This window comes from Giraffa tippelskirchi, chromosome 14 (genome assembly GCF_054371585.1).
Source record: "Giraffa tippelskirchi isolate mGirTip1 chromosome 14, T2T-mGirTip1v1.2.pri, whole genome shotgun sequence".
Taxonomy (NCBI): domain Eukaryota; kingdom Metazoa; phylum Chordata; class Mammalia; order Artiodactyla; family Giraffidae; genus Giraffa; species Giraffa tippelskirchi.
In genome coordinates, this window is record NC_137288.1 from 57,336,223 (window position 1) to 57,359,568 (window position 23,346).

General features: G+C 43.3%; 1 protein-coding gene across 2 annotated transcripts in view; it reads right to left on the reverse strand.

Moving 5' to 3' along the window:
• Positions 1 to 3,958: 3,958 nt before the first annotated feature.
• Positions 3,959 to 23,346, reverse strand: part of EPG5 (ectopic P-granules 5 autophagy tethering factor) — a 129,742-nt gene continuing 110,354 nt past the window's right edge. For both annotated transcript variants that reach the window (XM_081563333.1, XM_081563332.1), the window contains exons 37-44: positions 23,017 to 23,202; positions 22,314 to 22,523; positions 21,477 to 21,621; positions 13,113 to 13,355; positions 11,371 to 11,587; positions 10,675 to 10,890; positions 8,723 to 8,837; positions 3,959 to 5,966 (exon numbers count right to left, since the gene is read on the reverse strand). In XM_081563333.1, the coding sequence (XP_081419459.1) occupies positions 5,784 to 5,966; positions 8,723 to 8,837; positions 10,675 to 10,890; positions 11,371 to 11,587; positions 13,113 to 13,355; positions 21,477 to 21,621; positions 22,314 to 22,523; positions 23,017 to 23,202 (1,515 nt within the window). In that variant the 3' untranslated portion in view covers positions 3,959 to 5,783. The remainder of the gene's footprint in view (positions 5,967 to 8,722; positions 8,838 to 10,674; positions 10,891 to 11,370; positions 11,588 to 13,112; positions 13,356 to 21,476; positions 21,622 to 22,313; positions 22,524 to 23,016; positions 23,203 to 23,346) is intronic.

Genomic DNA, 23,346 nt, shown 5'->3' on the forward strand with positions numbered 1-23,346 from the left:
ATAGTTCATGATCTGAGCCACAGTCAACTCCTGGTCTTGTTTTTGCTGACTGTGTAGAGCTTCTGCATCTTCAGCTGCAAAGAATATTATCAATCTGATTTCAGTATTGACCATCTGGTGATGTCCATGTGTAGAATTGTCTCATGTGTTGTTGGAAGAGGGTGTTTGCTATGACCAATGTGTTTTCTTGGCAAAGAAACTGTTAGCCTTTGCCCTGCTTCATTTTGCATTCCAAGGCCAAATTTGCCTTTTACTCCAGGTGTCTCTTGACTTCCTACCTTTGCATTCCAGTTCCCTATGGTGAAAAGAACATATTTTTTTGATGTTAGTTCCTGAAGTTCTTGTAGGTCTTCACAGAACGGTTTGACTTCAGCTTCTTTGGCATTAGTGGTTGGGGCAGACTTGGATTACTATGATGTTGAATGGTTTGCCTTGGAAACAAACCGAGATCATGCTGTCGTTTTTGAGATCACATCCACATACTGCATTGTGAACTCTTGTTGATTGTGAGGGCTATTCCATTTCGTCTAAGAGATTCTTGCCCACAGTAGTAGATATAATGGTCATCTGAGTTAAGTTCACCCATTCCCGTCCATTTTAGTTCACTGATTCCTAAAATGTCGACATTCACTCCTGCCACCTCCTGTTGGGAAACCAGAAGTCAAAAGTGCAGGCCCTCCCACCTTACTTTGGCCCATTCAAGAAGTGTCTAAAAGCAATGGAAACGAAAGCTAAGGAAGAACTCCCCAGCATTCCAATATAAAGTGATTTCTGGAGCGGACTGTGAACCTGCTCGGGTTCCTCTGCCCTCCCTGGCAGCGTGGGTCCCTCTCTGAGGCTCTCCCACCCCAACCTAGGAGCTCAGGTGGTGGGAGCCCTTGTGCAGTTTCATGCGCTTTCTCCTGCCTGGGTCACAAACACAGTACAAGACCTCGGCGCTCTCCTCAACTTTCTTGGGATCATCTGTCTACTCCAATTCTTAAACCCCCAGGTCTTACGTTTTCTTTGAAACTAGAGCCCTCACCCATTGTGGTGAATTGTCTACCCATTATAAGCTTTCTAATTACACATTTTTCTTTTTGTGATTTCCAGCTGAAAAGACCTGCCAACCAACTTGCCAAAATGAGACATCTACCACATGTAAATTAAATTTGAATCTAGTTTATTTGCAGAATTATACTTAACCAGTCCTCATTTCTTGATGTCTCATCATTATATAAAAAACTCATCCTTTGTACAGGCATGTAAAATGTCAACAATGAATAAGAAGTGAATATTACACATTTAATGACCAAAATAAGCTGTGGTTTTTAAAGGCCACACTAGGTGTGTGGGAAGGAAAAAGTTGAGCACACTTATTAAGTATTTGCTGCCACTTGAGTGAATTAAGCCACTGGAAGAAAAATAAATCCTAACCCTCAGTGCTCAGGAGATATTACATATGTACATTAAAAAATAAAAGTTTTAATGAGAAACATTCCTTAGTGGTTTCATTATCCCAAAAGAGAGTCAGTAGTTTTATTTTTTTCAAGTTATTGTCATCAGAAATCAAACCAATTATTTACCACTGAGTCACTGGGAAAACCGGTGACTAGACTGAAGAAAACATCAAGCACAGCCTCTACAGGACACATGATGCCTCTATCATGCCAGAGGGTCATGGACCAGGATCATCACAGACCAGAACAAGGTCAGTATCAGCACCTGGCTAGAAGCCAAGAACTTTATCCAGCACAACCCAGATACAAATGGAAGATCACAGGAGGAGACTTTTTCTTATTTAAGCAACACACTTATTTTGCCCATTATACTCTCCACTTTGCTTAATAAAACAAAGTTAACTAAGCAGAATAATTTTCAGTTTAAATTTAAATTATATTAATAGTATCTCAAAATAAGCTGTAACAGTCCAAAATGCAGGAGATAGTCTTGAAGGATAAGTGCAAAGTGCCTTATTGTCAGATGTATCATGCAGGCCAGTGATGAGATCAATCTTTGGCAGCAACTGATGATAAACCAAGCGCTGGAGCTTGACTCACCAATGATTCAATGTGCCAACCAGAGGGCACAGCTGCTGAGGTGATGCTGCCCGTGTGTCCAGGGGGCCGAGAGGTGCTGTCGGACCCACACTAGGGTTAGGCCAATCCCCAAGGCAGACGCCAGGCTGAGGGCACAAAACCTGAGGCGGCACAGGCTCCTGGCACCTGCAGGTGGCGCCACCCGACGCATGTGCTCTGGGAACCTCGTTTGTCTCCCCCAAGTCCTGGCCCTGCCACTCCTGGGCATGTGTGCTCAGTCACTCAGCCGTGTCTGACTCCTTGTGACCCCATGGACTGTAGCCCTCCAGGCTCCTCTGTCCATGGGATTCTCCAGGCAAGAATACTGGAGTGGGGTGCCATTTCCTCCTCCAGGGGATCTTCCTGATCCAGGGAATGAACCAGTGTCTCTTACATCTCCTGCACCGGCAGGCAGGCTCTTTATCACTAGCGCCACCTGCGCTACTATATTCCTGGGCATGGCCCCTTGCTATTAACATGGGCTAATTTGGGTCGCTTTCTGAAGGGCAGCACTGGCAGACATTGAGGGGAAGAGGACTAACTAAAGGCACTAGGCATTTAGACTGAAGAAGGCTGAAGTGTGGGCAGACGGGCAGGGTCAGAGGGCTGATGAGGTATGAAACTGTCTAAAGGTCTGAAGGACTATCTGTTGTAAAGGGGCAGGAGAGTAGCTCCAGCAGAACCGTGACCAGGGTCACCAGGAGGCCAGTTTCAGCCCAGTATAAAGCAGAACTACAAACAGAGGCTGCCAATGGTCACCTGGGCTTGTCCATGAGGGGCAGGACTAGTGACCACAGGAAGGGGTGAAGGGGAGGCTGAAGGACCAGGCCTGGGATCCCTGCTGAGAGGTGGGGCCAGATGAGCTTCAATGCCCCTGCTGACTTCAAAGGTCATGATTCGGTAACATCTGATTCCTGCTCCAGAAATTATTAATTTTAGGTTTAAAAATCCAATAGACAACTGTGTCTCACCTTCACTCAAAAGGGAAAAAGGACGTAGACACTCTACTGGTACAATGTGGACACACTGCCTGCAAGGAAGGACGTGAGTTAGCACTCAGTTAAAAAGAGGCTGGGCTGCTGTGGGGTTTCCATTTTCTGGGCTTGGCTTCCCCCACCTCAAAGAACTGAGAGACTTGGGCAACCCCAGGGAGGCAGACGTGACTGGGCCAACAGACTGGTGGTCAAACTCTGAACCAGGAGCTTGGGGAACATGGAGGGGGGTCCAGGCACCGCCAGGTTGAGCAGATGTGTCCGTAGGACCTCCCTCCCTTAGCGTCTGTGCCTCCCGCTTTCTGCAGAGTGAGGTGGGGGAGCCAGGAGATCTGGGGGTGGAGTGTGCCTGCCTGGCCCATCCCGTGGGAACTGCAGAGAGGTAGGTAGAGAAGCAGGAGAGGTGCTTTTCAGCCCAGAAGCTGCCGGGCATCCCGGCCTGAACCAGATGCCACTGCTGGCCACGTGCGGGGAACGTCTACGCTGCTCACCTTCAACACCGTTCGGCCAGGCAGTTCCTTGGTCTTACTGACCCGATGTCAACACGCTCCACTGCTGTCTCTGAAACTGGTCCTGCACTCCCTGGAGGTGACTATTTTGCTGACAAAGGCTCATTATTCCTGAAAGCCAGTGGGCAGACTGGTCTCTACAGCAACGTAGCCACCTTTTGATCTGTCTCAGTGTCGTTACAGTCATTTCTTAGCCCAGAGCCTCTCAGAGGAACCTATGTGTGAGTAAACCTTCCACTGTTAAGCACAAAGAGGAAGTACTTTTAACAACCATCTCTGATAATCCAGCTGGTATCCAAGAAAATAGATGAAATCAGGCATAAAAATTCTCCATCAACTTTAACAACTGAAATACTTTACAAGATAGTGTGATGTCCCTAAAAATCATATTCTTACTGGCTACAACCAAAAACTGATTTATTTTTTTATAATTTTTACAGAGCAAACACATTATAAATATTATAAATCTTCAAAAATTGAGATTAAACATAATTTTCTTTGAATGTATGTACTGTCACTCAAAAATTTCACATTCTAGGATATCAGTAATTACATTTTCCTCAAAGAAAACAGCACACAGATCATTTCCTGTCATAAAAATCTTTGTTGCCAAATCAGCCACGGAGCGGCCCACAGCTTCTAACATGTGTAACAGGGAAAGCTCTGAGATGCATCCCTTGGAGATGGGCACTTGGCGGCCCACAAGACTTGAAGGGTAACAGGGATGGTCTTTACCAAAGCATGTCTGAGGGGCAGAACTGTTCTGTTAAACTAAAGAGATCCAAAATAAAGAACAGCTCCTACACACTTCCGACTATTGGGGGAGGCACCCCAAATTGATATTTGGAAAGAGATTATCACTAGCTTAACCTATACCCCATCCCACTGGTAAAAGTTCTCAGTGATGAATACATGTTTTTAGGTAAATATTCTCAGGCTATAGATAACCCTGAAACAAGGCATGGTATGCCAGCTGGACAAACAAAATCAATTTTCAGCCAACAGAGTTGTGACTATGATGACAGAAGTCAAAGCGCTCATTCCGGGGGTGGTGGGGAGGGGGCAATATGACAAGAGCAAGAAGACGGCAGCAACGCAACGCGACGCTGTCTGTACACAAGCTTCGGTGATGAAGGGACTGCTAACAACAGCAGGCACATGCCGATTTTAAAAAGGCCAAATTCAATTAAGTCTCCTGACCTGACCAGTTTCCACTGACCAGTAGCGTCTCAGCAGGTTTGTCAGCTTCGTTTGAGTTTAAATCTGGAGTGGATAAACAGGCAGGGAACAGAGAATCGAGGTCTCTGTCTCTGTCTCTCTCAACAGCAGGACCTTCAGATACCAAACTTGGTGTCTGGAAAGAGTTGCAAATGACATGTCTACAGGGGCCAAATGAGTGATGGGAATGAAGGAGTGGGCCAGGGTAGTACCAAAGAGATTGTCCATCTGCACTGAACTGGAGAGAGGAAGCCCTGCCTACACGCTCAGCCACGGGGATCAAACAAAAAACACCTGTGCACGACTTGCTCCCCACCAACTGCCAGCACACACCCCCAATTTAGCACAAATGGCTTCTTCTCCATGAGGACACACGGCTGGACGTGAACGGACGTGTCACCACCTCTGCTATCCGCTTTACCAGGATCAAGTGGTCATATTTCAGACAGAGACTTGGATTCAGCATTTTTATCTCCCTTCTGAGAGAAATATTTTAAGCTGTGGGGAATACCTCCCCCCTCTTTGAGAAATGCATAAATTTTCAGAGCTTTTTTACTTTGAAGGAACACAACCGGGGTGGCGCAAAAGTGAGGGTTCAACATGATTCCCAAGGTAGTGAGATCTGGCACAGGAGTCTTGACATTTAAATGAAACAGGAGAAGACAGAAGAGGCGACACACAGAAGCACCCCACCCTGGGGTCTCATGAGATGACTGGATATTCGGGAATTGTGAGTGGTTCTCTACCCGGTAGAACTTAGTAAGTTTCTCTTGCTGGATGAATATAAAAACGATGAAGTCCCTGGAACGTCCTAAGAGCTAAGGAAACACACACATACACATGTGCACATGCACAACAGAATTATCTAGTGCTCACTCACCAATCTGCATCTATGGTCAACTAACTCATTGGCCAAACTGCAGTGAAACTGAGCAAAGTTACTTGTGCAACAGCAAAGTTAAATGTAAACATAAACAGCAACAGGTTTATCAAGAGCCTCTGAGTTATTATCGGATGTTGTCCAAATAATGCACTTCTGGATACAGACAGTTCACGAGAAGAGCCAGGAAGCTTTTCCCATCCTGGAGGCAATGGCCAGGATGCTTTATAAATTGTGCAGCTTGCAATATCTGATCCTGGTATTCAACATACTGCTTACTCGATGTCAAGGATTCAAGAGCATTCAGAGCCTAAAAGACATGGAAGACAAGAGGGTTAACCTCACGGATACATGTGACACGATTCCCGCAGGTGTAGCACACCGGCTGCGTCATCTGGTACAAATGGGAGCCTCCCGGGAAGGCTACAGAACTGGAGCTAGACTTCTTAAAGGCAGACACTGATTAACCACAAGCAGAAGGAGGCCAGCAGCCCAAGCTTCTCTGGCTTCGGCCGCCTTCCACATCCCTCTTCCTGGCCTGGGCCGCTTCCCAGTCCTTCCCCGCTATCTTCTTCCTTGTCCTCCTTGCCCCAGTGCCAGCGGTGCCGCCCTCCCCACCAGCACATCCTCTGCGTCTCTCCTGGAGCCTCAACCAGAAACCACAGGCATCGGTTACCTGTGAGACCTGCTTTAATTTGCTGTTGGGTTTGTTCTCAGGTTACAAAGTAATGTCGTACTAAACCATAACTAGATAAAATTCGCAAGAAACCAGTGGGTAAGTGCTGCTGAGGGTGACTGATAAGGTTGCTCTATCAGTCAACAAACCCAGCAGACAGACCAAGCTCCTCTGGTTCCCACCCAACAGAAACAGCAATGATATTCCCATGTTTCTCTTCAGGAATAAAGAAAAACATTCTTTACTTCCATAATTTTGAATTTTTCCTCTCTTCATACTGGGAGAAGAGAAAAAGACTGTATTTAGAAAAAACAGCAAAAAAAAAAAAATCACAACAATGGTTCTTGGGGAGATGGGGAGCTTAGCCGCCCCTAGGATTCTGAACATGAACCATGAAGTGCCCCTCTCACTTGTGGGGACCACTGCACTGGAGGACACAGGGCGCTCCAATCAGGTGCTCTGTGACAACCTAGAGGGGTGGGATGGGGTGGGAGGTGGGAGGGAGGCTAAAGGAGGGGACATAGGTATACCTATGGCTGATTTGTTTTGATGTTTGGCAGAAACCAACACAATACTGTAAAGCAATTATCCTTTGATTAAAAATAAATAAGTGAAAAAACAAATAAATGAAAATTAATTTAAAAAAGATGGAGGGGACATGTGTATACCTATGGCTGATTCATGTTTATAGATGGCAGAAACCAACACAATACTGTAAAGCAACTGTCCTCCAATCAAAAATTTTAAAATAAATCAATAACAACAACCAAAAGATGGAATTTGCTTGGCTCAGTAAATAAGGAGCGAGAAGATTTGGGGGTGGGGGGATGGTAAATGAACAAGCAGCTTAGTAATAAGTTACCAAGTGGTTTAAGACAGAAGTTTGGGGTTGAAAATAAACAATGGAAGGGATTTTGGTACCAAGCTAACAGCTGTGTGAACAGAGCTAATCTAAGAATAAGAATCAGTAGGGACAGGCACTCCCACTAACCACAGCTTCCATCTGTCTCTCCCCCACCCCACATACCTTCCTTTCTTTTCTTTTTGTTTTAAAGAATAGGCTACTTTGACAGTTTGCCTAAGAGTAATCATTTTATTAAAAGATGAAATCTTTCAAGTCTGAAAACCCAGATGACAAGCGTGTCATTGCTGTAAACCTAAAGGAAGGTCAGTAAAGCCTGCCGAGGCCTGGGGGACCTGCCGGCCACAGCTAAAGCAAAACCACGCCCAAGGTGCTGGTGGGTGCAGGTGAGCAGACTTCTCAAATGCAGCCTGAAATGCATGTCACTGACTTCATGACCGTCCCCAGGACACTCATCTGCCCACCTGTGACAGCTCTTATATGATGTTAGGGATTCAAATGGTGGCTGACCAGTCTGTGACAAAACATCATGTACTGTATAAATCAGGATACCTGTGAACAACCTGCTAATTTTTTCACTTGATCTTTGCTCTCACTACTGAGATATCTACCATACATGGCTAACTCAGACATGACAATGCCGCGGAAGACAAGAGATAAGAGGTCTAAGTGTTTACTGTGTACAGAGACAGTACTGCAGAGTGGCAAGAGCACGAAGCTGGATCCAGACAGGCCCAGGGAATCCCAGCCCCAGCCCTTAGTGGCTGTGTGATCTGGGACAAATTCCTTAGCCTCTTTCTGTCTGCATTTCCGCATCAACAAAACAAGGATAATGAAAGTTCCTGTTGTTTAGAGTTGTTACGAGAATTAGAAGAGTTTAAACTTGAACTCGTTAACATCAAGTAAGTTAAAACTCACAACAACAGTGCCTGGAAAGCATTAAGCACTCAAGAATGATGGCTATCATTTTGTATTATGTACCTTTGTACTGTTTATGGGTGAAAGTAGTTATGGGAATAGGACTGCTGCCATGTGGCCTTCCACATTTTTAGAACAAACTCATTTTTCACAGCTACCATTTTGTCCATGTCAGATAACATGGACAGTGGTCAACCCCCAGACTCACAAAACAGGAATCACTCCCTTGGTTCCAAGCTGAAGTTCAGCTAACGTCTATTAGACTCAACTGTAGTCTCATCCTCTGGGCCTGTCCCCAGGCCCAGCGTATGATGCGTCAGCATTACAGTCATGTCATCAGAATCAAATATGACCCCAGGCTGGCTTGCCCGTGATCTTGCTTCTTCTACAAGGGTAGTAACAGCACTCTGGGCAAGTGCCTACAAAAACTGGTTTAAAATCCAAAGCAGGCACATGCGGTCACCATTTTCCAGTAAGCAGATCCACCAGAGGGCATGCTGCCCTACTGTCGGTAATGGTCATCAGGTCCTCGTGTGTAAAGACCACAGGTGCCACCTTCCCTCCTCCCGTGGAAAACTTCCAACCCTTAACCATGAAGCTTTTTACTGACCTGCTGAGCTTTCATGGTCAGATATAACTCAGAGCTGGGCTTCAAGCGGATCTGATCCTCGGCAGGAACTTGAACTGAAAGGAAGGCAGCCATGCTTCGGGCAGCCACTCGGAACCTTAGGTGTTAGGGAGGAATTAGAGGAAGTAAATGATTATTAAAATAAGCATTTTATAACAAACATCACATTTTCTATTAAAAAAAAAAAAGTTAAACACATCTCCAGACCTGCTGCTACTATTAGCCTCTTTGGGAAAATTATAAATATGATCAAGGAGTCTTTATGGTCCTTCCATTATCACCACCCAAACAATGAAAGCATTAATTCAGTCTCAAGAATGAAAGTGTTGGCAAAGATATAGCATAACTGAAACTCCCAGCCACTGCTGGTGGGGGTGTTAAAAATGGTACAGGTGCTATGGAGAACAATTGGGCAGTTCCTCAAGAAGTTAAATATAAAGAAACACCGTGACTCAACAATTCCAAAAGAACTGAAAACAGGTGTTCTAACAAAACCTTGTAAGTGACTTTCACAGCAACACTATTCACAACAGCCAAAGAGTGGATACAACCCAAATGTTTATCAACTGATCAATGAAGCTGTGTCTACACAATGGAACATTATTCAATCATTAAGAGGAAATAAGTACTGGTGCATGCTAAAATACGGATGAGCCTTGAAACTTCATTAAGTGAAAGAAGCCAGACACAAGAGGCCATGTATTGTATGATTCCATTTATGTGAGATGTCCAGAACAGGATATACATAAAGTCAGAAAATCCATGAGTGGTTGCCAGAGACTTGGGGGAGAGGCGAAAAGAGAGTGATTGCTTAGCAGGTATAGGATTTCCTTCTGGGATGATGAAAATGATCTGGAACAAAATAGTGGTAACAGCTGCAACAACGCTGTGAATGTACTACATACCACTGAACTGTACTTTTTTTTTTTTTTTTGGCTCTACTGCATGGCATGTGGGATCTTAGCTCCCCGAACAGGGATCGAACCTGTGCCCCCTACAGTGGAAGCATGCAGTCTTAACCACTGGACCCCAACACAAGTCCCTGTATTATACGTTTTAAAAGGGTTACCATGATAAATTTTATGTGCTGTGTATTTTACAATTTAAGTGAGTCAAATCACATTTAATTTAGTAAAAATCAAATCAAATTTAGTCCTGCTAAATTCTACCATAAACAAAGAAGCATGATGTAAACTGGTTTGGACTGGGTGGCTATTCCATAAGAATGCTGACATCAGAACAGTATGGGAGTTTTTTTCAAACCAGGTAAGACCCTTAGTAGAAAACCATGACGCAAATAAGTCTTAGAGGATAAAATGGGACTAACGGCACATTCTTTCACACCTTAGAATTTTTAGCAACAAAACCCTGAATTTATCTCTCATTAGTACTCATCCTTCTCATCGGTTAACTTCCACTCATCTTGACTTAACACCTCTGCTAGACCAAGTCCCACACAGGGCCTGGGCTTCCCTGACAAAGTGCCGGCAGTGCAGCAGCTGACCAGGCACCCTAACCTGACACCGCTCACCAGCACTGGCTCACAGGCAAAAAGGCACCCTAACCTGACACCGCTCACCATCACTGGCTCACAGGCAAAAAGGCACCCTAACCTGACACCAGGCACCCTAACCTGACACCGCTCACCATCACTGGCTCACAGGCAAAAAGCAATGAGTAGCGTGGTCAGGTTACAACGTCAAAATACAACGAGATCCTTCTAAAAAAAAACTTTGAACATAAAAGTTGTTTCAAAATGGAAAAAATAAACATCCTTTTTAAAATATAAAGATGTAATCACACTCTGATAGTTTTCTTATTCATCTCCAGAAGGGACCCAGCCCCAAAGAGAAAATCTACCTTGTATCACGCCCCCTAGGCAGATGCAGGTGTCTGAGGCCCACTCAGAAGAACAGCGGCAGATGCCTTCTCACCTGTTGGACAAGGGTGACTTCCGGCCCAGCCCGATTGCCCCGAGAATCCCCGAGCTGAGCCTCTCCTCAGCCAACAGGTTCTGCCGGCCTTGAAGCGTAAGCAGGATTCGAATGACAGACTCTGTCAAGACTGAGTCATTCTGCTCCGTCTGAACCAGAGACAGCTGCAGGACTTGGTGCCACCACAGAAACAGCTTTGCTTCTTCCTGCACGGAGCTGGGTGGAGGGCGGGCGGAGACAAATTAGGAAGAGATTCTTTCCACCCTCATTTAACCCGAAGTCCACATAGGAGCTTTCAGTATTAGGGACATTTCACCCTTTAAAAGCTCAGGCTAACAAGTTACGATGTTAATAATAGTACTGGGACAGTAAAGGGGCAGCTGATATTTACTGCCCCCTATACATGCCGGTTGCCGTGTATGAGCTTGATTCCTTTCACTTAATTAAGTGAGATAAACGTTGCTACCCCTACCTACTTAACTGAATCAAAGCTAAAGGTGGTGCTTCAAAAATGCCTGTTTTAGAAAAGGAAAAGCCTGTTCAGAAAATCGGTCCATGCAAAGAAAATCTTCCTAAAACAGCCTTGTTTCTTATGCATCACTTGGGTCTGTGCACTGAAATGGACACTAATCTAAGCCCAAATTCCCAGCTACCCCAACCCGTGGGTTGGTTGTAGCAACCGGAGAGTCAGCATACCTTGGGTATACCTGTTCCAACCACTTGCTTAAGAGAAGCAGCACTTTCATTTCGTTCCTTAGCGTCTGCTCGCTATTCAGACACTGAAGCAAGTAGACGTAGAGGGTCAAGTAACTGCCAAGGGACAGGCACTCCTGCAGAAACTCTTCACTGGTGAGCTCGGGAACCTGAAGGGACACCAGAATGGGGCCCCATCCTAGATTCTGGTTGAGGGAGCCTAGGGAAAGAACACCGGGAGCAGAGAACAAGGTAAGAGCAAGAACCAAACTATTTAACTGCGCTAATGAACCTTCCCCTTTAAAATTTAAAAGCTTCATGTCGAAAAAACACCATTCATGTTGGCCTCGGAGGGCCTGACAGTGCCTCACGGTTTGGACTGCAAGCCCTCAAGCTAAATGCCTGTGTCCTGGCTCCCAGTGCAGAGGGTTAAAAAGTCAGGCGTTGTGGCTGCATTTTCATAAATCCCTCTCTCACCATACTATGACCATTAAAATCACATTCAGACACTGCCTGTTCCGGTCATCTCAGAATTTTAATTTCACTGAATACCATTTTCAAGTATGTTACGAACACTTCAGCTTTTCTGGGGGATGTTATTATTACTTTATCCATCATAAGAATTTTTTTAAGCATCAAAGTTTCATTTGACTCCTATCTTAAATACACAAATGCTTGAATATGTTTCATAAAGGGAAAAAACAAATTTGATTTCAGGAACAAAGAGTAAACAAATTTGGAGCAAGAGGGTTATCCTGATGCTTCTCAATTTGGGGGGAGGGAATGAGAAGACAGTGACATACTGACGCCACAGGAATTCCCACAGGGCACATGGAGCATGGAGGGCTCGTGTGCTGTCAAGGAAGGGCGGGCGCAGGTCACAGGCACCTCCTGGCATTTTCACTCCAGTGCTCATCCTTCTCCCCCACTGAGAGCCCAAGGATGTGTATCTGGGCATCAGAGTTAAGAGGGACCGCTCTGAGCAGTTCTTCTTAACCAGGCCAAGCTGTTGCCAGAATCTGCACGTTTACAGGTAGGAAATAAGAAAAACAAATCAGGAATGGGCATGGGGGTAAGGGAGGGAACTTCTTCGTAATAGTTTAAAACATATGACAAAAAGCAATAAAAGGACCTGAGAAAAATTTTAACAAGTGACAAAACAGAGGAAATTAATATAGTGGATAATTACAAAGATTCTGGTTTATAGCATTTGCTTTTAGGACTATGACTAGGCCTATGACATACACAATTTACCCATCATAGGAGGAGTGATCTGACACTGCAAAACCCCTCATTTTAATGAGCTAGAGGTTTCCTTCCTTGAAACAAGATGTAGCAACATGGGCCAAAGGTTCTTATGCTGACTACAGATCTTCATGAAGAAAACAAACTATATCCTGAAACATCAACATTTACAGAGATACTAGAGTGGTACAGTCCTTCAATGGGAAGGGTCTGGAAGGGGTCGCCTTCAGTGTGTGTGCTCAGTCGCTCAGTCGTGTCCGACTCTGTGCGACCCCCTGGACTGTAGCCCGTCAGGCTCCCCCGTCCCTGGGATTCTCCAGGCAAGAGTAATGGAGTGGGTTGCCATTTCCTACTCCAGGGGATCTTCTCAACCCAGGGATCGAACCTGTCTCTTGCATCTCCTGCACTGGCAGGCAGATTCTTTACTACTGAGCCACCTAATCTTCCCTGGAAAAGATGGATCGACTGAGAGCCTACTGAGGGTGAGAGGGTGTTCTTACCCTCTTTGAAGTAAGCAGTGATGCAGGCTTCTGTCGTCTCGGCCATGTGGCGGACAGAAGCCAGGCTCTGGCAGGCAGCTGTTAACAGTGGCAGCACCACCAGCCCATGCACTTTTTGCCCGATCCAGGACCGGATGCTGCCTCGGAGGAATTCCGCCGTTGGGACAGTCGCATTGTTCATCATCATTAGGACTTCCATGAAGAGGCTGCTGAGGGCCATGTGGCGGGTCTGGCTGTCCAGATCTAAAAGGGAACACATATGTCTCTAAAGGACACATACTAGCAAAAGGCTGCAGGTATGATGATGTGAACGTGATGAAGGGGACAACAGTGCTTCAAATGAGCTGCTCTCCAGGGGCCAGAAAGGAAATCCTGCATAGTGCTTAAATTTTAAGGATAGGCTGTGGCACATAAACACTGTGAACAGCAAAGCAGGAACTACTACAAGAACTTAAAACCTTTTTCTCCCCCAACTTTTCCTGATTTTTTTTAAAAATTATTTTTTTATGAAGTATAATTGACATATAATGTTGTGTTAATTACTGCCATACAGCAAAGTGACTCAGATACACACACACATACACATTTTTTCATATTCTTTTCCATTATGGTTACCACATGATATTGAATTTAGCTCCCTGTGCTATACAGTAGAACCTTGTTTATCCATTCTATATATACCAGTATGCATCTGTGAATAGTGATTTTAATCTATCTTTTAATTATGATTCACGGGAACAAAAATGATTCCAATAAGCCTCCTAATAGATCGCAGCCTCTCCCCCTTCCATTCACCATCAACTGAGCCAACAAATATTTTTGTAAAAACCAGAACTGATCCTGATTAAGAAGTTTCCAGTATGCCACTCTTCTGATTAAGATTTTATGCTCATCTCACATGCTAGTAAAGTAATGTTCAAAATTCTCTAAGCCAGGCTTCAACAGTACGTGAACCGTGAAATTCCAGATGTCCAAGCTGGATTTAGAAAAGGCAGGGGAACCAGAAATCAAATTGCCAACATCCGCTGGATCATCGAAAAAGCAAGAAGAGTATCAGAAAAACATCTATTTTTGCTTTATTGACGATGCCAAAGCCTTTGACTGTGTGGATCACAATAAACTGTGGACAATTCTGAAAGAGATGGGAATACCAGACCACCTGACCTGTCTCTTGAGAAACCTGTATGCAGGTCAGGAAGCAACAGTTAGAACTGGACGTGGAACAACAGACTGGTTCCAAATAGGAAAAGGAGTACGTCAAGGCTGTATATTGTCACCCTGCTTCTTTAACTTATATGCAGAGTACATCATGAGAAATGCTGGGCTGGAGGAAGCACAAGCTGGAATCAAGATTGCCGGGAGAAATATCAATAACCTCAGATATGCAGATGACACCACCCTTATGGCAGAAAGTGAAGAGGAACTAAAAAGCCTCCTGATGAAAGTAAAAGAGGAGAGTGAAAAAGTTGGCTTAAAGCTCAACATTCAGAAAACTAAGATCATGGCATCTGGTCCCATCACTTCATGGGAAATAGATGGGGAAACAGTGGAAACAGTGGCTGACTTTATTTTTTTGGGCTCCAAAATCACTGCAGATGGTGACTGCAGCCATGAAATTAAAAGATGCTTACTCCTTGGAAGGAAAGTTATGACCAACCTAGACAGCATATTAAAAAGCAGAGACATTACTTTGTCAACAAAGGTCCGTCTAGTCAAGGCTATGGTTTTTCCAGTAGTCACGTATGGATGTGAGAGTTGGACGGTGAAGAAAGCTGAGCGCCGAAGAATTGATGCTTTTGAACTGTGGTGTTGGAGAAGACTCTTGAGAGTCCCTTGGACTGCAAGAAGATCCAAGCAGTCCATCCTAAAGGAGATCAGTCCTGGGTGTTCATTGGAAGGACTGATGTTGAAGCTGAAACTCCAATACTTTGGCCACCTCATGCGAAGAGTTGACTCATTGGAAAAGACCCTGATGCTGGGAAGGATTGGGGGCAGGAAGAGAAGGGGACGACAGAGGATGAGATGGCTGGATGGCATCACCGACTCAATGGACATTGAGTTTGGGTGGACTCCAGGAGTTGGTGATGGACAGGGAGGCCTGGTGTGCTGTGATTCATGGGTTTGCAAAGAGTCGGACACGATTGAGCAACTGGACTGAAATGAACTAACACCATACACAAAAACAAACTCAAAATGGATTAAAGACCTAAATGTAAGACCAGAAACTGTAAAACTCTTAAGAGGAAAACACAGGCAGAACACTCTTTGACATAAATCACAGCAAGACTGTCTATGACCCACCTTCTAGAATAATGGAAATAATAACAAAAATAAGCAAATGGGACCTAATTAAACTTAAAAGCTTTTGTACAACAAAGGATACTATAAGCAAGGTGAAAAGATAATCCTCAGAATGGGAAAAAATAATAGCAAATGAAACAACTGACAAAGGATTCATCTCCAAAATACACAAGCAGCTCAATAGAGAAAAATAAACAACCCAATCAAAAAGTGGGCAGAAGACTTAAATAGACATTTCTCCAAAGAAGAAATACAGATGGCTAATAAACACATGAAAAGATGCTCAACATCACTCATTATTAGAGAAATGCAAATCAAAACTACAACGAATAGAGGGGTGGGATGGGGAGGGAGGTGGGAGGGATGTTGAAATGGGAGGCAACACAGGTAAACCTATGGATGATTCATGTTGATGTTTGGTAGAAACCAACACAACACTGTAAAGCAATTATCCTTCAATTAGAAATAAATCCATTAAAAAAAAACTACAATGAGGTATCATCTCACACCAGTCAGAATGACCATCATCAAAAAGTCTACAGACAATAAATGCTGGAAAAGATGGGGAGAAAAGGGAACCCTCTTGCACTGTTGGTGGGAATGCAAATTGATACAGCCACTATGGAGCACAGTATGGAGATTCCTTAAAAAACCAGGAATAAAACTGCCATATGAGCCAGCAATTCCTCCACTGGGCATATACCCTGAGGAAGCCATAACTGAAAAAGACACATGTGCCCCAATGTTCATTGCAGCACTATTTACAATAATTAGGACATGAAAGCAACCTAGATGTCCACTGACAGGTGAATGGATAAAGAAGTATTGGTACATATACACAATAGAATATTACTCAGCTATAAAAAGAAACGCATTTGAGTCAGTTCTAATGAGGTAGATGAACCTAAAGCCTGTTATGCGAGTGAAGTAAGTCAGAAAGAGAAAGACAAATATCATATATAAAAGCATATATATGGAATTTAGAAAGAAGGTACTCATGATCCTATTTGCAGGGCAGCAAAGGAGACACAGACTTTTGGACACAGTGAGGGAAGGTGAGGGTGGGATGAATTGAGAGTAGCACTAAAACATATACATTACCATATGTAAAATAGATAGCCAATGGGAATTTGCTGTATGATGCAGGGAACCCAAAGCCAGTGCTCTGTGGCAACCTAAAGAGGTGAGGTGGGATGGAAAGGGAGGTGAAAGGGAGGTTCAGGAGGGAGGGGACATATGCATACCTATGGCTGATTCATACTGATGTATGGCAGAAATCATCACAATATTGTAAAGTAATTATCCTCCAATTAAAAATAAAATATTTTAAAAACATAAAAATGGTTGTACCCACTTACTCTGTACTCAGCAGTATATGAGAGTTATACTGATAAACAACCCCATCAACATTTGGTATTGAAACCTTTTTAATTTTATCTATTCTCGTGGGTGTGACAGAGTATATCATCAAGTTCTTAATTTACATCTCCTTGAATATTAACAAGGCTTAGCATGTTTTCACATGTTTATTGGTTATCTGAATATTCTCTTTTGTAGCATGTCAATTTAAGGGTCTGGAATTTTTTTTCTACTGGGTTGTCTTTTTCCTCCTTATTATATTCACTGTGACAATCACAGTCATATTTAACGTAATTACTGACGTGCATGCTGCGCTAAGTCATGTCCGATTCTCTGTCACCCCCTGGACTGTAGCCCATCACGCTTCTCTGTCCATGGGACTCTCCAGGCAAGAATACTGGAGTAGGTTGCCATGCCCTCCTCCAGGGGATCTTCCTGACCCAGGGATCGAACCCCATCTCTTACATCTCCTGCATTGGCACGTTGGTTCTTTACCACTGGAGCCACCTGGGAAGCCCATCTTACTTACTGTGCATACGTGCTAAGTGGCTTCAGTCGTGTCTGACTCTGTGTGACCCTACGGACCATAGCCAACCAGATTCTTCTGTCCATGGGATTCTCTAGGCAAGAATAGTCAAGTGGATTGCCATACCCTCTTTTAGGGGATCTTCCCAACCCAGGGATCAAACCCACAACTCTTATGCCTCTTGCATTAGCAGGCGGGTTCTTTACCACTAGTGCTACCTGGGAAGCTCATCTTAATTACTATATGCTTCCAATTTGTTCCTCCTATTCTACATTCCTTTTGCTCTCTTTTATTTCCTTTTTTTTTAAGGGATTATTTCTTGTTATTCTACTTTTTCTTTAGTTTAGAAGTTAAATATTCTTTTAACATTTTCGTAGTGGTTATCATACAAATTATATCATGCATTCTTGAAAGTCTGAGGTTAACTGGCTCCCAGACAATATTAATTCCTATCATCTTCTCTACTGTTGCCATGACACAACAAATCACTATTAATCTAAATGAAGTCAGACTTCATTTAGATTTACCCTTTATATTTACCAGTTTCATTGTTCATCCTTAGTCTCCTATTTATCTTCTCTTTATTATCTCCTTTCTAAACATTTTGATTATATTTTATGGTTCTTTTTATAATATCTTAAGCTCAATGTTTAATTAATTTTTGATGTTCCTTCTTAAAATCAGTTCTAAATATTTTAAGTTTCTATTATTATTGTTCCTTTGGCCATCAGTTACTTAAAAGTGTGCTTCATTTCCAATGTATGTTTTTTCCCCTCTTGGTTATATTTTGTTACTGACTTTTAAGTTCATTGCACTGTGGTTAGACTATGTAATCTATTTGATACCAGTCCTTTAGAACTGATTAAGACATATTTTTGGGCTTCCCAGGTGGCACAGTGGTAAAGAATCTGCCTGCTGATGCAGGAGATGTGAGTTTGATACCTGAGCCAGGAAGATTCCTTGGAGGAGGAAATGGCAACCCGCTCCAGTTATTCTTTCCTAGAATATTTCATGAACAGAAGAGCCTGGTGGGCTACAGCCCACGGGGTTGCAAAGAGTTGGACATGACTGAGCAACTGAGCATGCACGTAAGACATGCTTTCATCCTAGTAATGGGTCAAGTTTCTTAACTGTTCAGTGTGAGACTGATGCAGTGTACATTCTGCACTTACAGGGTATATCATTCTCTACATACTCATTACATCCAACTGTGGTACACAGACATCCTACAGTCTTATTGAATTTCTGTCTACGTGATCTATCAGTTACTGTCAGACATGTGTCAAAATCTCTATAAGCAAATTTGATATTTTTCTTCCTAGCTCTGTCAATTTTCACCTTACGCATTTTCTTCCCGGTGAATTGAAACTTACATCAATTTCCAGTGACTCTCTTCATTTCTTTTTTAATAATTTTATTTATATTTATTTATTTTTGGCTGTGCTGGGTCTTTATTGCTGTGTGGCCTTTTCTTTAATTGTAGCAAGCAGGGGATACTCTCTCTAGTTTCAAAGCACAAAGCACAAACTTCTCGTTGTGGTGGCTTTTCCTGTTGCAGAGCACGGGCTCCAGGGCGTGCGGGCTTCAGCAGTTGTGGCAGGTGGGCTTCAGTAGGTGGGGCTCCTGAGCTTTAGAGCACAGGCTCAGTAGTTCTGGCACAAGGGAATAGCTGTTCTGTGGTATGTGGGATCTTCCCAGATCAGAGATCGAACCCACGTCCCCTGCATTGGCAGGCAGATTCTTTACCACTGAGCCACCAGGAAAGCCCTCTTATTTCTAATAATGCTTTTTTCTTATTTATGTATGTATGTATTTTTCATGCAACTTCAGGGTGGGAAAACACACTGGAGATCATTTGGCTTTCTAATGCTTTCTGCTTTACAGTCCTACCTATCTCATATTGATACAGCAATATCAGCTTTCTATTTTAATCTGCCTAACGTGATTGCCTTGTAGAAATCTTTCTATAACCTATGATTTAGATATACTTATGAATAGCTTAAAACTAGATGTTGTTGATTATTAATCCAATCTGACAATCTCTGTCTTTTAACTTGACCATGTGGTCCATTTATATTTACTAATATATATTAAATTTTATCTTTTTGTTTCAGCTTTTTCTCACCTTTTCCATGTTTCTTGTTTTTGAATTATATTTATTTTTAATTGGAGGATAACTGCTTTACAATGTTGTGTTGGTTTCTGCCATAAAACAACGTGAATCTGCCATAAGCACACGTATATTCCTTTCCTTTTGGGCCTCCCTCCCACCCCCACCCCACCCCACCCCTCTAGGTTGTCACAGAGCACGGGGCAGGCTCCTTGTGTTGTACAGTAGCTTCCCACTAGCTATCTATTTCATACATGGTAGTTTATATATGTCAGTAGTACTCTCTCAATTTGTCCCACCCTCTCCTTTCCCCACTGGGTCCAAAAGACCGCTCTCCACATGCGTCTTGCCTTCACTGGGTTGAACTTATTTTGGTCAATCCTTTTAATCTCTTTCTACTGACTCAGAAATTAATATTTTATTTCTTTCTTTTGGTGAATCGCTTAGAATTTTTACCATTCATATTCTATCAAGACACACATTTAACCAATTTCTTGACCCCCTCAAACAGTATTAAAACCTTAGAATGCTTTTAACTCAACTCCCTTCCTAACTTATACATATTTGTGATCATATAACTTAATTTTAGCTTTTGCTTTTTAAATACCTAAATGATGATAATTGTTGGTTTATACCAGCAGTTTTGTTTATATTTACCCATATTTCATTACTTTCTCTGCTTATTTTCCTTCTTGGAATTCAAGCCTTTCACTTGTGATCACTCCCTTCCTACCTAAAGAACATGTTCTATTCAATACTTCCTTTAGTGATGTTCACTGGGACAAACACTCTCAGGTTTCAAGGAAAACACCTTTATTTCATCCTTATCCTTGAAAAATGGTTGTTCTTACTCTACAATCCCAGGTTACAAGCCATCTCCTCACAGCACACTGAAGGTGCTGTTGCACCATCTTACAGTTTCCACTGATGCCACTGAGAAGCCAGCTGTCCATGTAAATGTTTTTTTTTCACTGGTGCTTCTGCAGTCTCACTACAGTATGTGAAAGTGAAAGTTGCTCAGTGGTATTCGACTCCTTGCGACCGCATGGACTATACAGTCCATGGAATTCTCCAGGCCAGAATACTGGAGCAGGTAGCCTTTCCCTTCTCCAGGGTATCTTCCCAACCCAGGGACAACCCAGGTCTCCCACATTGCAGGTGGATTCTTTCCCAGCTGAGCCACAAGGGAAGCCCAAGAATACTGGAGTGGGTAGCCTATCCCTTCTCCAGTGGATCTTCCTGACCCAGCAATCGAACCGGGGTCTCCTGCATTGCAGGCAATTCTTTACTAACTGAACTATCCTGGAAGCCCCACAGTATGTACAGGTATGAATTTCTATTTACCTTGCTTGGAATTTGCTGGGTTTAATCAACCTAAGGATTTTCATCTTCCTTTCTCAGGTTCATTTCTAACTCATCCTTACCATGAAGATGTTGTCCTTTGTGGTTCTGCATGGGAGCTCTTTTCAAGGGTCCCAGCCTAGGCAGGCCCTGGGCTTTATAGCCTCTCCTAATCCAAGAAGGTCAGTAAAAGGCTGCAAGCTAAAAGGCAGCCTCAGCACTCCACCTATTTTCATGGGCTCCTCCTTTCACTTACTTTCTGACTTCTGAGATTTTCTGCCAACTTGTCAATATGTTTAATTTTTGGTTTCTTAAAAACATTTTATTTATCCAGCATTCTAAGCTGTTTTTAGCAGGAGAGGCAGTCAGGATGTCCAGTTACCAAACTGCTGGGAGTATAAGTTCTCATATAAAGTTTCCTTACAAGCCTACAGGTGATTCTGAAGTGCCCTCCAAGTTCAGAGCTAAACATACAGGAAGGGTGCTCACTGGACAGTCTCTGGTTATCTCTTAATCATTATAGTAACTTGTCTAACTCAGCCCTCAGTCCACTTAACCTCACAGCAGCACCTGACAGTGTCTACCCCTCCCTCAAGTCCTTACAATTCAGGCCTCCCCCCAATGCTGAGATGACAAGTGTCGAGGCATCAGCCTGACCTCAAAATGTCTTACACATAGCAGGAAATCATTTACTGAGTGAATACATGACTTCTCCAAAGTCACTTACCAGGTGGGTTAAAAACGATGATATCATCCAAGAGCTTAGACATTTCCTGTTCAAGGACTGCTAAGGTGATTTTTCCATTTTGTTCCAGGGAGCTGAGGAACTGAACCATTTGATGAGTGAAGGCTCGGCATTTTGGAACTGCATCCTGACAATAAAAAAACGATCATTCAAGTAAGTCCATGCCAACGGTGTTAACTGAATATTCCCTGGGAGCACAGCACTGCACTGACTGCCTCAACAGGGGGTGGAGAGGACAGAGCAGGGAGCCACGTGAGGCCAGGTGTGTCTAAGGGCCCCGTGCTGGGGGAACAGAAGTCCTTCCTAACACTCAGACTAGAACCCACATTCTCCCAAATCCCAGGAGCAGTTTTTACTGCATTAATAACATTAACCATACACTAAGTACTTGCCAGGAACTTTTCCAAAAATTTTATGTTCACTGCCTAATCTAACCTTCAGAACACATTAAAGGCGAGGTATTATTTTCAGTTCAGTGAGAAAGCCAAAGAATGACAGTGAGTTTATGAGTTTCTCAGACCTTAAACGCACGTTCATTATTTGCTGCCATTCTGTTGCAAGTGACACTCAGATCAGCAAACCAATAGCCCACTGCTGTCCCTTAATCCTTTTCACCTCTTGTTAGCATGTGGTGCTGCTAGCAGGTCAAGGCTTACTAGAAGAAATAAATGAAACTGAAAGACCCAAGAAGCCAAAATGATACAAACATCCTTCAGCTTTTTCTACTGAGCCATTGCAGGGTTCAAGACAGTCCTCAGCAGCACTAACACTAACAGCCCTGAAGAACACTCTGCCTTCCACAGCACACATTTCACTTACAAGATGCTTCTGGCTGTCAGTAGGAACAGAAAGGCCTGCAGACACTTTCAAGAGCTTCACAATTAATTCAGCAGAAGATTCCTTTGCCAGGATGATAGATGGCTGGTAATGGCTGCTGAAATAACCTAGCACACTCTGATACGACACAATATCCACAAGATGCCATGAGAGTGAGCTTGTCTGTCCAAGGAGAGTAAGTAGAGGAGAATCCTAAAAATGAAAACACACATTCCTTTAGTTCCAGCGCTCCCATTTTTCCAGAAATATGTCTTTACTGAGTCTATGGAGTGACCACTAACATTGCCTATTATGAGCACAGAAGAGTTAAGACATTAAATAAGCTTCTGCTCAAGGCAGAAGAAGTACTCATGAAAGTAATAACTGAAGTCTTGGCAAAACACATTAATGTTAAGATTTGTAAGTATTCAGAATCCAGTTTTCAAAGAAACTCTATGATCTTGTGGTAGAACAGCAATTAATGAGCTGTAAAATGGAATTGATTTTAATACTATAACTTGCTGTGGTTCCCTTAGACTATGAACTATCTGAGAAAACCGGGTAGCTAGTTGAAGGCACATCCCGCAGGCCATGCACCTATTTAAACCGAAAGAGGCACTAGGGAAACTGAAAAGCAGCAACTTGTTACAGAGTGAGGACCTAAGGAGCTCTGCCGAGGCTCGATCACAGGCTCTCTAAAACTTACTGTTTGCTCCACCAGCTGATCTTCCTTTGCCAATAAAATCATCATGAAAAGGAGGCAGACCACCATGCCCCGGGTCTCTGGACGGGGCCTGGGACTCCAGGCGTCAGAGAGCACACTGACCCAGCTGACTTCACAGAGAACAGACCCCAGAAACAAGAAGCAGCTCTTGGGGCTTCCTCGCTCCACCTAAGAGGAAAAAACGCTTTTAGCTATCTGTGTAATGTTCACTAAATTATATCTTTTAAATTACACTTTCTCCCCAGATTATAAAAATTATTTATAACTCTATCCCCCACTTCAGAGATTTAGACTTAATATTTATTTTCCCTC